The sequence below is a fragment of the Bidens hawaiensis genome, unplaced genomic scaffold (assembly GCF_021521415.1).
Source record: "Bidens hawaiensis isolate Kalapana, Puna unplaced genomic scaffold, B.hawaiensis_p1.1 tig00006905_1, whole genome shotgun sequence".
Lineage (NCBI taxonomy): Eukaryota > Viridiplantae > Streptophyta > Magnoliopsida > Asterales > Asteraceae > Bidens > Bidens hawaiensis.
Window position 1 is genome coordinate 400,514 of NW_027491471.1, and position 16,437 is coordinate 416,950.

Consider the following 16,437-nt stretch of genomic DNA (forward strand, 5'->3'; position numbering starts at 1 on the left):
TGATAACTTGTCACTTCTTGGCCATGCTTCTGTCTTCCAAAAATACTAAGGCGGCTCTCAAGCGGGCAAAGTGCAAAGTCAAAACGCCCATTATTTTGATAACTTGTCACTTCTTGGCCATGCTTCCGTCAAAACGCCCATTACGCCCATCGCCCGAGGCCGTGCCTGTACGCGTGCGCATCGGGTGCTTCACCGGTAGGACTACTGAGAGTGTTAAAGCCATATAAGAATATTACTATGGAGACTCTCTTCCTTTATAAGGAGCTTCCTTGCTTTATAATTTTTCAATGTGGGAGGAAAGTTTTCCTTCCTATTTATACCATGTGCAATGCTCCCACTTTCTTTCTCCTTTCCATGTGGGGTAGATTTTCTTACTTCCTTAATATGAGATACTTCATTTTTTCTTATCTCACTTTTCCCATTACTTGTCTTGAGAATATTTTTTAATCCCTCATCTTTCAAAGTTGACATTTTTAGCCCAAAATAAATATGGTATTTTCCGGAATGTTACAACATGTAACTGGTACGAAGATTGGGTTCCGTAATACGACCCTTCTATAGGTAATTGGTATAACGGCTGACCATAAGGCTGTTCTTCCGGTGGGACTTTGTATGTATTCGACTTGCTATTATCCTCCGGCCACGAAGGTTGACTACCACTGTATACGAATACTCCTGACAAAATATAATGGCAACATATATATCTTATTTAAATATAACTAGCGACTACTGTTATAGTATATAATATACAAAGAAACCTGGTCAGGATTTGGTAAGTCGGACAGCTCGATATATGCATAGCCTGGCTCCTGATTCAGGTCTAGAAGTACATTCAAATTTGGTAAGCCCGGCTACTTCGACTGATCGTTATATGCGTAGCCCGACTACTCCGACTGATCGTTATATGCGCAGCCCAGCTGCTTATCGTTCGAGTTTGGAAACATATGATCTAATACGACATTTTATTGGTACTACGATGAAAGTGCCATGAAAAAATATAGCTTATTTTTTTTCTAACTCGGGTATATGTGTGTGTGTTGTGTTTGTGTTTGTGATATATAGAGAGAGAAAGGAGACGGGAATATTCAACAATGACACAATCTGCCGCGTATAGACTTCTCCGCGGCGGATAGGTACAAGGTACAAGATCAATTTGATTGTCGCAGGTTGTCGGGTACCCTATCCACCGCGGATAGAGCTATCCGCTGTGAAGAGGGTGCATCAATAAAGGGACAACAAAAGACAAAACACCTCTATCTGTCGCGGATAGATCTATCCGTGGCCGATTGAGTAGGTGTCTCCCAAATTCTTTGGATGTCCCTAGTTGGATCCAAAATTTATTCTTTGTTTATCTTAATCGAATTTAACATCCAAATGGAAACTATAAATCAGGGATGAAATTCGTATAGTATGTAAAAGAAATCAACACAAAGGCTATAACGTCTTGTATTGCTTATACTTTATGTTAAGGTGTTGTTGCCTTACCAAGATTGAGGATTATTCAATATATCCTATATACTTAACTTCATCTTCCTGATGATATGACTAGACTAGCAGTATTCCTCATAGCATATCTTTCATTTGTGAGTGTGTATTTTGTTAAGTACGAATAAGTGTGATAGTCGGCCAATACTCTTTCTTTTGATATTTATAGGGCTAACTTCTTTCTTTGTATGTACCACCAGTCCCCTCTCAGGGTAACGGTCCTAACAGACTATGATGGTGACGTCTTTCTTCTTACTTAATGGCTAATGATAAATATTCCCTTTTTCTCTTTTGGGGACCATATATGTATTTATTTTATATCTATTCATTTATTTAGACTATTCTTTTTATATATCAAGTCAGGTTTTACTACGGGTGATCTGGTCCATTCCTCTTCTGTATCAAAATGATGTTTTTAGACTTCCAAATGTAAGCGGCAAAGACTTAGCAATGATGTTTTTAGACTTCCAAATGTAAGCGGCAAAGACTTAGCAATCTGTGAATGTTAAATCCAACTGGTGTAGAGTGTTTATTATTTTGAAAATTAGTTGAGTGTGTAAATGATAAATAGGAGTCTAGTATAATTAGTAGAAAGCATATTTAGTACTAAAGAATGTTATATGAAAAGTTGATCGGTAGGAGTTCTGGTATAATTAGTTGAAAACATATTTAGTGCTAAGGAATGTTAATAGAAACTATTGAAAGGACAAGTTGCTACTCATAGAAACTTGTTACTATTCGAGGAAGATCACTAGTGTTTTTAAGGAAAGATTGAGAGTTTGTTATCCAAGCTTTATCAAGGTCTTGTAATTGTTGCTTGCAATAGCTTTGTTTAGAATTGTCTTTATATTCAATTGTAATTCGATACCTCTATAAACGATCAATTGGAAAAGGAAAAGAAAAAAAGAAAAAAACAATTATAAGTTCTTTGTTTGTTGATTTGTTCTTATCCTTCAATCAAACACTGCACAAACCAAAATACGATTGACATCATTCTTTCCTTGCATATCATCGACAACAATCGATTATGTTAGTTATTAAGTGAAACCGATGCTAATAAGTATACACACTCATAGCATTCCAATGCATCATGTGTGTCAAGTATAATTGATCTTCACTTAAAATAAACTCATGTAAGCCATTTCTTAACACGAGCAGCTCAACTTTTATAAAACAATTAAAGAAGAGTCTTTATGATAAAAATCCCAAAATGAATAATTGTTGAAGACAAAATCACCATGAAAAATGAATCAGCCTATTTTGAATCTTTGTTTTAGGCTGGTTGTGGCGCTCCAAAAGGAGCGTTAAAGTTGAGATGGCGCACCCACAATGCCGCCTAGGCGGCTGCACCACACTACTACGTTTCGACGGCTACACCACACTGCTATGTTATTGTGGTGTTAGCTAGCACAATAACTAGTGTTGTGGCATGAAAAGGTGGGGCCACCGGCTAAAAACCAACCAATCTTTTCTTTTTCATCATCCATAACTCCACAACACCCTGGTTAATGAGTGAGTTATTTAGAGCTCCACTACCTAGATGACGGCTAAGTGACGCTTTAATTAACCCGACCACAACAACCAGCAAGTTGGCCCTAGCGAACAGTCTACAAACTGCAAACACGCCTTTCTGGTTTTCAGTAAACAACCCCTTTTGATTAGTAATTCTTCTCACAAAACCTATAAATCATGTTTTAAAGAATTTTCACCTCTATTTAAGCATCTTTTTAGCTAAAACATAAAAATAACATATTGCACTTCAAAAACTCCATAAAAGCACCCTTTAGTGATTCTTGCTCAAAATGCAATTTCACTCAATACAAATGCTTTAATGAAATGACCAAAAATTCATACATATGTCAATCTAGACTGTTTATATAGAACACCAAACCATAAAGAAATATAAATCACAAAATTATATCTTTGTAAAACTGGAAAATACTAATCGTTTTAAGTTTTGAAGGCAAAAGATATAAGGTGTTACCATGTGATGTTCTCAAATAGTCCTTAAAAAACCAAGTTAATATTATATATCTAAACAACAAACTAAACTTTATCATCTATTTTATCGTTTACAAGCGGAGCCATTTCAATGCGTGAACGCGGGGTCCGCGGAGTTCCAGGTAACTGGTTAGCAAGTTTGTGTCTTACGTACCCATAAAATGTGCATCCGATAAGCGTTATTGCACATCCAAATGCGTTCATGGGTGAAATTGGGTTTTTGAATATCATCCATGAGCATGCAACAGCAAATGCCACCTTTAAAACCAACAAAAAATTATTTTAGTTCCTACAAATATGTTAGACATATTACTCGTAGGGCTTTAAGCGGGCCGAACCGAACCGAACCGAACTGGGCGAGACCTTGCCCATGTTTGTCTGTTAAGCTTTTGTCAGACAACAGACGGTTCACGAACACTCTACCGAACGAAAATTCGTGTCCATGTCCTTTCATTTAGTAACTGAGTTTGTCTGTGTTCGTTGTGTTCGCTCGTTAGTATTGTAAGCGAACGCTAACAGACACTAATGAATAAACGATCACATAGACACCAGTGGACACTAACGGACAAACATAAAGGACTCTAACAAACAAACAAACATAAACGCATTACATATTAATTCAAAAAGAATAATCATAAATCCACAAAAGTTCATCACAAATTCGGAATTATACCACATGATATCCAAGAATACTTAACACTTAACATAGTAATTCAAAAAGAATAATCATAAATCCACAAAAGTTCATCACAAATTCGGAATTATACCACATGATATCCAAGAATACTTAACACTTAACATAGTAACCAAAACATGTCCGGTTCGTTTATTAAACGGACGTTACTAAACGTTCATGAACACTATTGAACGAAAGTGGCCTGTGCTTGTGTTCGTTTGTTAAGCTTACCAAAAGAAATTTTTTTGTTCATGTCCGGTTTGTTTATTAAACGGACGGACATAAACGAACTTCCTGCCGAACGTACAGCCGGATGTCCGGTTCGCTTACAGCCGTACATATTAGGGGTTGTTTTATAGAATACTGGAAATGGGTTAATTGAGTTAAGAATCGCCCAATGTTAAGCTTGTAAACGAACCGAACAAACACGAACGGAGCATGTACATGTTCCTTCCTTTAACTTAAAGCAAACAATCGTACACGAAAAATTAAACGAAAAAGGTTTCCTTGTTCGTGTTTGTTCGTTAAGAAATTGAACATGCTCGTGTTCGTTAACAATATAAACGAACAAAGATAACTAAGCTATAAACAGTTAAAATAATTGAAACTAGACTAAGCTGTAACCTGTCAAAAAATTGTAAATGAATATGTTAACGAACTTAAAACAAACGCAAACTAACGAAAATAAATGAGTGTAAACGAACGAACATAAACGAATTTAAACAAATGAGCGTTCATGTACATAAATGAACGAACACGACATGTGTTCACGTACCTTCGTTTAACTATAGGAACAAAATTTTTGTTCATGTTTGATTATTTATGTTCATGTTCATTCGTTTAACAAAATAAACGAATGTTCACGAACATAAATGAACGAAAGAGACGCGTGCTTATGTTCATCTGTTAAGAAAATAAACAAACTTCCCCTCAACGGTTCACTAATCGTTCACTAAACATATCATTTCATTTACACTTTATATGCCTACCCAAAGTGTATTTGCTTAGAATCTACAAAATCTTTTACTTAAAAAAAAAAAAGAATAGATTTTTAGTTTTTGTGATTGTATTTAACACATTGATTATCATATAAGCAAAAAAGAAAAAGAAGTGTCTTAGGTCAGCCCAAACCGACCCCCTGACCTGCATACAATATAACCTATTTTGCCGTTGACCAACCTGCCAATTGTACAACCTTTAGATCCAAGAGTTACTCAAAATGCTGCTTACAACACATTCTTATATGAAACTAATAGTGCTGAAAATGTGGAAAATACCTTAAGATTTCCAGCAACATTAAACGTGACAGCTGTCGTTGAATGGATGACATAGAATATAGAGAAATTAAGGCAGAAGGCGGTTACTCCCGAACCAATAATAATCATCAAGGATGACATAAGAGTAGGCGTAGTTTGAACCCATTCCAAAACTCCGGATCCTTCCAAAACAAGTGCCGGTAGCGCCAATATTATAGTTGCAAATGGTGCCATATAATACACTGTATTTATGCTGCCAACAAACACAATAACAAAGATTACTGTTTGCACATCGAAAAATTAAAATTAAAATTACTATTGTAATAATATTATGTTAAAGTTTGTAATTGTAATCATCATTATTATATAAGAATACCTGTCAAACTTATAGCCATGAAGCAAAGACTCTGCAAGAATCGTTTTTGTAGACGTTGCAAGACAACCAAATAACGCAGCACAAAAGCCGAAGACGTTAAAGCTAAGTTCGGTTACAGAAGTAAGTAATATTCCTCCAACTATTGGAACAAGTGAGGCCCAAATTCTCCAATCAAAGTACTTCCTCCATACCATCCACTGCAAAATTACTGTTGTACATGCTTTAGCATATATAATATATTACAAAGAAACCTTAATAAACCTATAACCTGTTGTTGCTGGAGTGAATGACTTGATGGTTTGCATAAAGGAAACCGGGATGTAGCGCAAGCTGACATTCCCCAGAACAATATTGATACAAAACACAAACGACATGGGAAAGATCCTCCTCCAACGGTCTTGCGGCTCAACCGAAATAAGCGGTTTAAGCTTGAGCACTTTGATCATAAGAAATGCACCAATTGATGAGCATATGAAGTGCACACATGATACCGTCAGAGGGAACTTGAAATCAAGTTTCTGAAACCCAAACAAACATTTATTTATATAATAAGTAATATTAATAATAAAACCCAACCCAAATTAGGTGATAATAATAATAAGAGATGCCTGAAAGATCCATTTGTTGATAATAATGACGGCGACATTGAAAGTCCACCACTGGAAGATGGCGAAGATGGAACGAAAGACAGCCCATGAACACAATCTGGTTTCCTCCATTAACCCTATCAGCTCAGCTCAGCTCAGCTCAGATCCGAATTGAAACAAGCACTAATTAATAATTTTGGTGGGATGGATGATTACGTTACATGTTAATTGGAGGGGGTATCGTAAGTGTAACGCTCACACTTCTTCCACATGATTATTATGCATCTATTAACCCGTTGGTTGGTTTTCTCATCATTCAAGTGGACTCATCTATAGCCCGACCCGGTTCAGTGTCACCACCGAGTTTCATGATGCCATATGTAGAGGTGACAGATAACTCTAAACATAAACCGGCCGAGACCTAAACCGGATCAAATCATGTTATTTACGATAGGTTAGTTCCGAGGTCTTAAGAATACCGTTAAATGGGTTTGGGTCTCGTGGGTTTGACCCATTTGCTCCTTAAATAAACCCATAAGACCAGCGAGATCCGGATTAATCAGACCCGATTATATAATAGGGATACAGGTCCCGGTTGGGTCTTGTGGACCTGACCAGTTTGCTCACCGATAACTAGAGATGTTAGTACTGGATGTCTACTTTATTTACATAATGCCATAACTGCATTAATGATAAATAAATTGTAAATGAACCGGCTTGGCTTGATTTTTTGACAATTCAAGTTTAGGCTTGGTTATGACTCGACTCGTTTTAATTTGTTTAAACTATAAATCCAAATTTTAATGTTTTAAATCCTGAAATTGATCAGCAATGACTTAGGGGTGTTTGGGATTTCTTATTTTACCTCTTTATGACTTATATAAGTCATAAGTTATAAGTTACAAAGTTACAACTTATAACTTATTCACTTACAAACCTAATTTTCTCAAACACATTATAACTTATAACTTAGAAGTTATAAGCTATAAGGAAATAAAATAAGGAATCCCAAACTCCTTAAGGTGGGAAAAGAAAAAAAAAACCAGTACACTTTCTCACTTACTTCATATATTAGCAAGAATTTTTTGGGTAACATGGGCTTATTTTATTCGGGCTAAAGTCTACACACTAGTTAATGTGTTCATATTTAGATCCTGGGTTAATTTCAGCACCGAGTATAATATGTTTTTAAGATCCTAGCCCAAAACCATACACTATTTAGCAGCCACTTACCTTACTTTAAATAGATATGTTATAGAAATATGTGCAATTATTACCGGGCAATTGTGTAAAGTAAATTTAAAGAGAAGAGTAATGAAGAAATAAACAATTAGGTGACCTCGAAATTTTCGTGCCTTTTGCTTCTCGTAAACGGTTCTCCTTTTTTCTATTGGTTTTCGGCCTTTAAAAACAGGTGATCTTAATACCAAGTAATGTGCTATCGAAATCTTTCATGATTTTTAAGACAAACCTCGTTATATTGGATTCTTAAAACAAATCAGTTATAATTAGGTATATTGGTTTTAAACAATCATAACTATCATATTTTGGTCTTTGTCGCATTTTAACATGTTTGCTTTCAATGGTCAATGACTAACGAAAGCGTAACTCCGTTAAACTCCGGTCGGCGGAAAGACGTTTTTCGCCGCAAAACTAAATCTTTTCATCCCTAACCTCTTTGAAACCTTAGATCGGACATTTAGGAACTTTTTTTTAGTAAAAACCTCAACTATTGACGTCGCCAGAACCCTAGGTGGTGGCTGTCGGAAAACTCCTTTTTTGGCAAGAAAACTCAACTTTTCCGTCCCAAACGACTTTGTAACCTTAGACCGGACCTTTAAAAACATTTTTTTTAGTAAAATCCACTATTATTGGGGTCTCCGAAACCCTAGAATTAATGTAGGTGGTGATGTTCAGATAGTGGTGGTTAGCGGTGGTGGTGGTGGTGGTGGTGGTCAGTAGTGTTGTTCAGTTTGAGTTTCCCAGCGAAAAAGGAGTTTTCTGGCGACCAAAGACTAATGGAGTTACATTTCCGTTAGTCATGGACCGCTGTAAGCAAACATGTTAAAAGGTTGGACTGTTATCATTTATTTCGTTAGTTGAGACCGACAACGATCAAAACGTGATAGTGGGGATTATTTAAAACCAATATACCCTTATAATTAATGTGTATAGAAGGTTTGGATGATTTATAAATATAACAAATTAGTTGAGTAACTTTGAATTTTGAAGACTTGATTTGAGAGTAAACTGTCATAATATGAATACAACCTTTAATAAGGTTTGTATTAAATTGTTACATGTTGCTAACAACGACTAAAAAAAAGAGTTAAACTTACGTGTAATGAAACCGAGTTTGAGTTGTTGAATAATATTCAAATTTTAATGATTAAGAATCTTTAAATTTTCGGATAAGTATGAACATGCATACGATGATGATAAATTAAGAATGCTATCACCAACGTCGGTAGAAAAATAGTCAAAACAACGAATGGGACTTATAATAATTTTGTTATTTATGCTTTGCCTGAGTAAGAATATGTTAAATTTATTTATTATTATTTTTTTGTTATTTTCATTGAACTTTGGTTTTGAGGGCTTGAGGCCCCCATATATATATATATATATATATATATATATATATATATATATATATGTTTTGAACTATTCTTTTAATATTTAGTTTTAGTTAATACTGTGTTATGCCATTGTTCAATTCAGTCACACTTTAAATTGTTTTACGTGTAAAAGGCCTTATTCCACTCATTAATGCATGCTACCTTGGCGTGACTTAAGAGTACGTGCGACTTGGACTTATGTTTATTGCCCCATTACCCAAGCACGCCTTTTGGCTCTCACAGTTGCACCATTAGGTCATCGATGGCATGATACCATTTTGACGGTGATCATACATGACCACGACGTCTCTATTTTGTCTGATTGAGCCATAAATAAGTTGTAAGAGGCGTATTAATCGACCATACAGTTTAGTTTTGTTTTGAAAAGCAGTGGTGTGTGCCATATACATCTCAAAGTTTGATACATCAAGTTTGTTTACATTGTTACTGTTGTGTGCTCATTGTCACAATCTTTTTTTTGAACTTTTAAGTTCATTAATATATTAATACTTATAAACTATTTAGGAATCAATATTTACATCTTTATAACATTTAGGGCTTCATAGTCATTGTTACATTCTACAATCTTGTTTTTATTTTCAGATCCTGTGGAGGTAGGGTACCAGATAACTCACACAAGATGAATTCCCTGCTCACGGAGAACGCCGCGGATAACCACCCGCATGGTTAAGACCTTCTGCAGAAAGGGACATGTATCGTCCGTGGGAGATATACCTAGCGATCAATAACTTAAGAAGATTAGCGGAGGACTTGTCATAACAAACACATACCAACACGTGACAAGGGAAAGAAAGACCAATCACAGGCTGGGATCCCTGTACAACCCACTTGCATGAACCAATGAGAATAGACCAGCACTGTACCTGCCCATGACAAGGATTTCCATACGCCAGCTGTTCGACCAATCAGAAGCCACTATCATGCGCATCCATAAGAATAGAAGGCTCCAATGAGTGGAACAGCTGACCCAACCCTTCTCCTTCCCTTCGGCTATAAATACAATATGTGAACCAACGGTAAAAAAGGCTCTCTCTCTCTCTCTCTCTCGGAAAGAATACTTACCACTTACCTTACTAATTTTCACGTCGGAGAGTGGTTACAAGAAGACCCCCCCTATTCCCCTTCTCGTAACGAGCTCATGGTGTTTTGTATTGCAGGCCATAACTATCTGAGTTATAAACAATTATCGTATCAATCACATGAGAACATTAAGCTAAGCCCACCAGGATTAGTTTGGTGGTAATCTGTTCTTGGTTGAGACATTAAGTTAAGTCTACCAAGGGTTAGACTAGTGTTTCTTCATTGGAGCCATCAGTGGGATTAGAACTGTTAAAAATCTGTTCAGCACGTTATGAGCTCTGACCAATCTCCTCCGTCGGCACTGTCGTCTTCCAACCGTGCAGGACCCAACCACGATGGCCCCCCGGAAGGAAATTAGAGACAAAATGAAGATCATATCGAAGTTGAACGGCCACAGCAAGACCTGTCGTTCCGATTCACAGAAGCTAGGTCTTCTCGTCAGAAACGTCCCACAACAGTGGCAGACGAAGAAGAAGACCCAGTAATGTGGCTAAAAAGAGAACAAGAAAGAATCAGCGCGGAGTATGATAAGAGATTGGAAGAACAAATGAGAAAGCAAGCCAATATGGTGACCCCACGGGCACTTGCTTTTTTGCATAATAACCAAGATGACTCTTTTGATGATGATCACCACCCACGACGTCGTGGGGGTGAAAAACCTAGAAGCCACATGGACCACTCAAAAGGACAAAGCAGAAGCCAAGAACAGTCTCCTGGCCAAAGCCGAGTAGCTTGATCAAGGGGTACTCTTGCAAAAGATCGGAACACTCAGGGAAGAAGTGTGGAAGACAAAACTGGAAGTGATGGTGAGAGCCCTAGTCCAAGGGACCAATCATCGGGAAAAAAGCTCTTGAGTTATTACCCCGACACAGATGTGGACTTCTCTAAACCATATCGGCCAAAAGCTTTCGCAGAAAAATCAAAGTTTGTCCAATGGATCGCGGAAGCTCCGCTACCTTCAAACTCGAATTACCTTCTGCGGTAGGAAAATATGATGGAATGACAAACCCAAGAGAGCATTTTCAAAGCTTTATAGCAGCGGGAGGGGTCGCTGGCTAGACACTACCGTTATGGTGCCCCATGTTCGCTTTAACCCTCCATGGTGCAGCTAGGGAATGGTTTGAAAGGCTCGAAGAAGGCTGAATCGCAGGCTTCAAAGACTTAATCGCAAAGTTCTCCCAACACTTCTGTTAGCAGTGGAGACACAAATGTGACCCCACTGACATATTAACTGTGTTTCGCAGAGATAATTAATCGATTGAAGATTTCATCACGCATTACAACAAAGAAGGCCTGATGATAGGAGGGGTCAGCGAAGACATGCTGCGAGCCGGTTTCTGTCAAGGAGTTAGGAGTGACGACCTCATCCGATGTCTATCAGGGCGAGATGGTATGCCTTAGCCTTGGGAGACAATCATGAGTGTGGCCAAACACCCGTGGCTGGGGCATACCATCTGTTGCCGCATAAACATGTAATGAAGCCTTGGCCACACTATGTAATGAAGCCTAGAAAGGCGGAAACCTTGGCCACACTAAGCCTTGGCCACACTAAGTAATGAAGCCTAGGCCCTAAAAAACAAAAAAAGATATAAACTCCCACATGATACAAGGCGGAAAGCATAAAGGGGCGAAAAGGCGAACACTAAGTAATGAAGCCTAGAAAGAAGAACCCGTCGTTTTTCCGCTGATTAGAGGAGGACCATGCCTAAAACAACCACTGATAATCACCGCGTTGATCGACCATTATCGAAGTACTTACGCTTTCATCGATCAAGGAAGTACCTCGGACATAATGTACAAACAATGTTTCGATCAATTAGAAGCGGAAGATAAATCAAGGCTGGAACCAGGAACGCACCAGTGTCTGGGTTCTCGAATGAAGTCATTCACCCGCTAGGCTAGATGAAGTTCCCAGTAACGTTAAGCGATGGAAAGCATTCGCAAACCAAAGACATCAAATTTTTAGTGTTACCGGCAAAGTCAAAGCATGATGTGATTTTGAGAAGAGAGGCGATAGGGGACTTTATCGCGAATCCATCTACCGCACATGGCATAATGGGTGTCCCTACCCCAACAGGTATCGCGCTAATAAGGCCAAACAAAGGTTGTTTAGTGGCAGAGGGGTCAAAACCCCCAAAGCCACAAAAAACCGCAGATAACGCTGAACCAGAAAAGTGGATGATGAATGCCAAATTCCAAGACCAAACAGTAATCATAGATCCAACCCTATCTAGCAGCGTGAAGTCACACTTGAAGTAATTGCTGCTGCAAATTATCGATGTCTTCGTGTGGCAGTTGTCGGATATGATAGGAGTTCCGTGATGCATAGCGGAGCACACTTTGAAGGTTAACCCAACATTCACCCCAATAGTTCAAAAGAAACGTAAAATGGGTCCATAACAAACAAAGGCAATGAATGATCAAGTTGAAGAACTATTGACAGTAGGAATCATGCGAGAAATACGGTACCAAACATGGGTAACGAATCCCGTGATGATACCCAAAAGCAAGGGAGCATGGTGAATGTGTATTGATTACAAAGATCTAAACAAAGCTTGCCCCAAAGATTGCTACCCACTGCTTGAAATAGATTTGAAAGTCGACGTGTTAGCACCATATCGCTTTAAATATTTCCTAAACACATACAAGGGTTACCATCAGAGACACATGGCTGAGAAAGATTAGGACAAGACCGTGTTCCGCACTGACAAAGGCACGTTTTGTTACAAAATTATGCCCTTTGGATTGAAAAATGCAGGAGCAACGTACCAACGCCTGATGGATCATCATTTTCGGGAGTAAATTGGTAATAATAAAGAAGTGTACATGGATGATTTGGTCATCAAAAGTGTTGAGGAAGATCAAATGCTCAGAGACATAGAAGACACCTTCAAGAGGCTGCGGAACATCAACATGAAATTGAATCCAAGAAAATGTTCCTTTGGAATGGACGAAGGGAATTCCCCGGGGTCATAGTCACAAAAGATGGTCTGAAGGCAAAGCCCGAGAAAGTGCAAGTGATCTCCCGCATGCGATCCCCAAAGTCTCTAAAGGAAGTCCAAACATGGAATGGAAGACTAGTTGCCATGAACAGGTTCTTAGCAAACCATGCCACCAAGTCATTCCTATTCGTAGAAACCCTAAGGAATTTCTTGAAGATATCACAATTCCGGTGGACACCAGAAGCAGAGCGATCTTTTCAAGAAGTCAAGAAATGCCTAATGGAGTTACCAACGTTAACAACTCTGCAAAAAGGAGAAGAACTAACATTGTACCCGTCTGCATCAAACAAAGCGGTAGGAGTAGTCTTGTTAGTAGATTGGAAAAGGGTTCAAACACCAATCTCTTATGTTAGTAGAACCCTCACGGACGCCGAGACAAGGTACTACTCAATGGAAAAGTTGGTTCTAGCCTTGGTATATGCTTCAAGACGCCTTCGCAAATACTTTCACGGCCATCCGATTAGTGTGTTAACAAACTATAAGATTCACAACGTGCTCCGCAAGCCTGAACTCTCATGGAGATTGGAAAAATGGGCCATAGAGTTTGGAGAACGCACTCTGCAGTACAAACCAAGACCGGCGATAAAGGGTTAGGTGTTAGCAGATTTCATCCAAGAAGTGCTGATTGAGAAAGAAGAAGAGTGCAAAGCAGAGGAAGAACTACGGATGACAAAATAACCCGAACCCGACGGGTATACCCGAAACCCGAAGCATTCGGGACGGGTATACCCGAAGCCCGACGGGTATTGGGCCGAGTATGGGATAAGTTTTAATTTTTTTTTGCGGGTACGGGCTGGGTATGGGGTTTGGTGTTACCCGGCCCGATTACCCGAAAAGACATACCCGTTTACCCGAACTATATACCCGAAATAAAAATTCTAATATTTTTATTATTAATTTCATTTTCTCTTAAACTTTTGTATTTAAGATATGTATGAAAAAGTATTATTATGTTTTATATGTTATCAAGTTTATACATAAAGTTATACAAAGCTTATAGCATTATTATTTACATATGATAACGTTTATATAGATGTAATGTGTCATATTTTAGTTTGTAACAGTTCATATATAAATACAAATATATATATGATAACTATAATTGTAAAAAATAGGCTTAAAAATCCTAACGAATTTTTTTTAACAATCTAATGGGTATACCCGTTACCCGATGGGTAATTACCCGACACATACCCGACGGGATATGGCCTGGGTCTGGGACTGAAATTTATAACCGGGTACGGGTATGGATTAGCAATACCCAGTCTGAACCTAGCCCGTTGCCATCCCTAGGAAAAACCATCAAGAGCACCTGAAGAAAATGAAAAATGAATGTTATTCACCGATGGAGCATCCAACGACGAAGGATTGGGAGCAGACTTTAAATTAATAAGCCCGAGTAAGCAAGAGTTCACATATGCCATCCGCCTAGACTTCAAAAGCACCAATAATGAGGCGGAATATGAGGCATTTCTAGCAGGACTGCGCATAGCCAACAAATTTGGCACACGGAACATTGAAGCTCATGTAGATTCGATGCTTATAGGCAGCCAAGTAAATGGGACTTACAAGGCAAAAGACGAAGTTATGGAATCGTACTTAGAATAAGCAGACAACTGATCAAAAACTTCGTGTCTTGCAAAATAATTCATATCAAGCGAAGCGAGAACAAATTCGCAGACGCATTGAGTAAATTAGCATCCACAAGCTTTAAACACTTAGCAAAAGAAGTGAGAGTGGAAACCTTAGTGGAACCATCAGCCCCGCCAAGATAAGTGTGCATCATTCAAACCCCAGAGGAATCATGGATGTGCCCGATCAAGCATACTTGGTAGAAGGAATCCTCCCGCAGAGGAGAACAGAGGCTCAAAATATAAGGCACAAAGCCTTACAATACCAACTACGATAAGCAGTGTTGTACAGAAGATCCTTCCTAGGACCGTTACTCTACTGTTTGATGCGGAAGAAGCAAGTTATCTGATTCGAGAAATCCATGAAGGCATATGTGGTCTACATGCAGGGCCAAGAATAGTGGTCACCAAAATTACACCAGGAATGCATGTCGATGCAGTGAAGGAGTTGCAGAAATGCGATTCATGTCAACGTCATGCTCCCAATACCCTGCGACCAAAGAATGACTTAGTCTAAGTTTCATCCGCATTGCCATTCCAAAATGGGCCATTGACATCGTGGGACCCTTCCCTGAGGCACCGGGGAAAGTGAAGTTTTTGGTGGTTGTGATAAACTACTTTACGAAATGGGTGGAAGCTAAACCCCTAGCGTCTATCCACACAACCAACGTTAAAAAGTTCATCTGGGAATTTATCATATGCCGATTTGGGCTACCACAAACATTGGTTAGTGATAACGGCACCCAATTTAGTGAAAAGAATCTCCAAGAATGGCTCACATAACTACACATAAAACAAGTATTCACATCCATAGCGCATTTGCAAGGCAATGGTCAAGTGGAAAGAGCCAGCTGTACTATCCTAGACGGGATCAAGCCAAGATTAGGGCTGAAACGAGTTGGATGGTAGATGAATTGTCTTATAGGCATACTAGACTCTCAAGAAGGCCAACCATGAAGAGACCCCGTTTAGCTTAACTTATGGGACTGAAGCAATGATACCCGCGGAAATTGGGTTACCATCCAAGAGAGTATTACCAATCAAGCAAGATAACGAAGCAAAACTATGGTTAAATCTGGACCTGCTGGAAAAAGAAGAGAGTTGGCAGCAATTAAAGAAGAAAAATACAAACGCCAACTCAAAAGATATTACAACAGTATAGTCAAGGAACACACATTCAAAGCCGGAGAATATGTGTTACGCAACAGAGAACCATCCAATGCGGAACCTCCAGGAAAATTAGCTCCTTAATTGGAATGACCCTACAAAATTTCCCAAGTATTGGGTAAAGGGGCCTATTCCTTATAAAGGATAGACGAGACACCAATCCCGCAAACATGGAACGCAACATAACTGTGAAAATGTTGTCTTTGAATGAATGTACTAAACGGGCCTTGGGCCATCTTATTTACAAGTTAATGAAAATCCTTTCTTATTATTTTTCTTTTCAAGCATATTCTTATGGTGTTTAACAATAAGCACATAACAGAAAAGCAAAAGATGAAAAGATTAGACAAAATAAAACAAAAGGATTTATGTATTAACACAACCAAGCGGAACATTAAAGTCCGTGGTACATGGATACGAAAAAGAAAAACCATAAGCGGAACGCTGTGGACCGTAGTACAAACACAAAAGGGTAAAGTTTAAAATCACCACAGGCACACAACGGTTCGAAACAAACACAAGCGGGACATCAATCAT

General features: G+C 38.5%; 1 protein-coding gene across 1 annotated transcript; it reads right to left on the bottom strand.

The window, feature by feature from the left end:
- Positions 1 to 3,457: 3,457 nt before the first annotated feature.
- On the bottom strand, positions 3,458 to 8,228 carry LOC143633760 (UDP-galactose transporter 1-like). The gene is made up of 5 exons (XM_077102007.1): positions 8,106 to 8,228; positions 6,063 to 6,312; positions 5,795 to 6,002; positions 5,440 to 5,671; positions 3,458 to 3,744 (listed from the first exon to the last, which is right to left on the bottom strand). The coding sequence occupies exons 1-5, from the start codon at positions 8,226 to 8,228 to the stop codon at positions 3,532 to 3,534; spliced, it is 1,026 nt and encodes a 341-aa protein (XP_076958122.1). The 3' UTR covers positions 3,458 to 3,531.
- Between the last annotated feature and the right edge of the window lie 8,209 nt (positions 8,229 to 16,437).

Bases quoted from the DNA above. Each gene is read 5' to 3' on its own strand.
- LOC143633760 (XM_077102007.1), bottom strand. From the start codon at position 8,228: ATGTTTTTAAAGGTCCGGTCTAAGGTTACAAAGTCGTTTGGGACGGAA. The intron at 6,313-8,105 runs GTTTTTACTAAA...TTTGGGTTTCAG, and splicing joins TGGCGACGTCAATAGTTGAG to AAACTTGATTTCAAGTTCCC. The intron at 3,745-5,439 runs GTATTTTCCACA...TTGGTTTTAAAG, and splicing joins ATGTTGCTGGAAATCTTAAG to GTGGCATTTGCTGTTGCATG.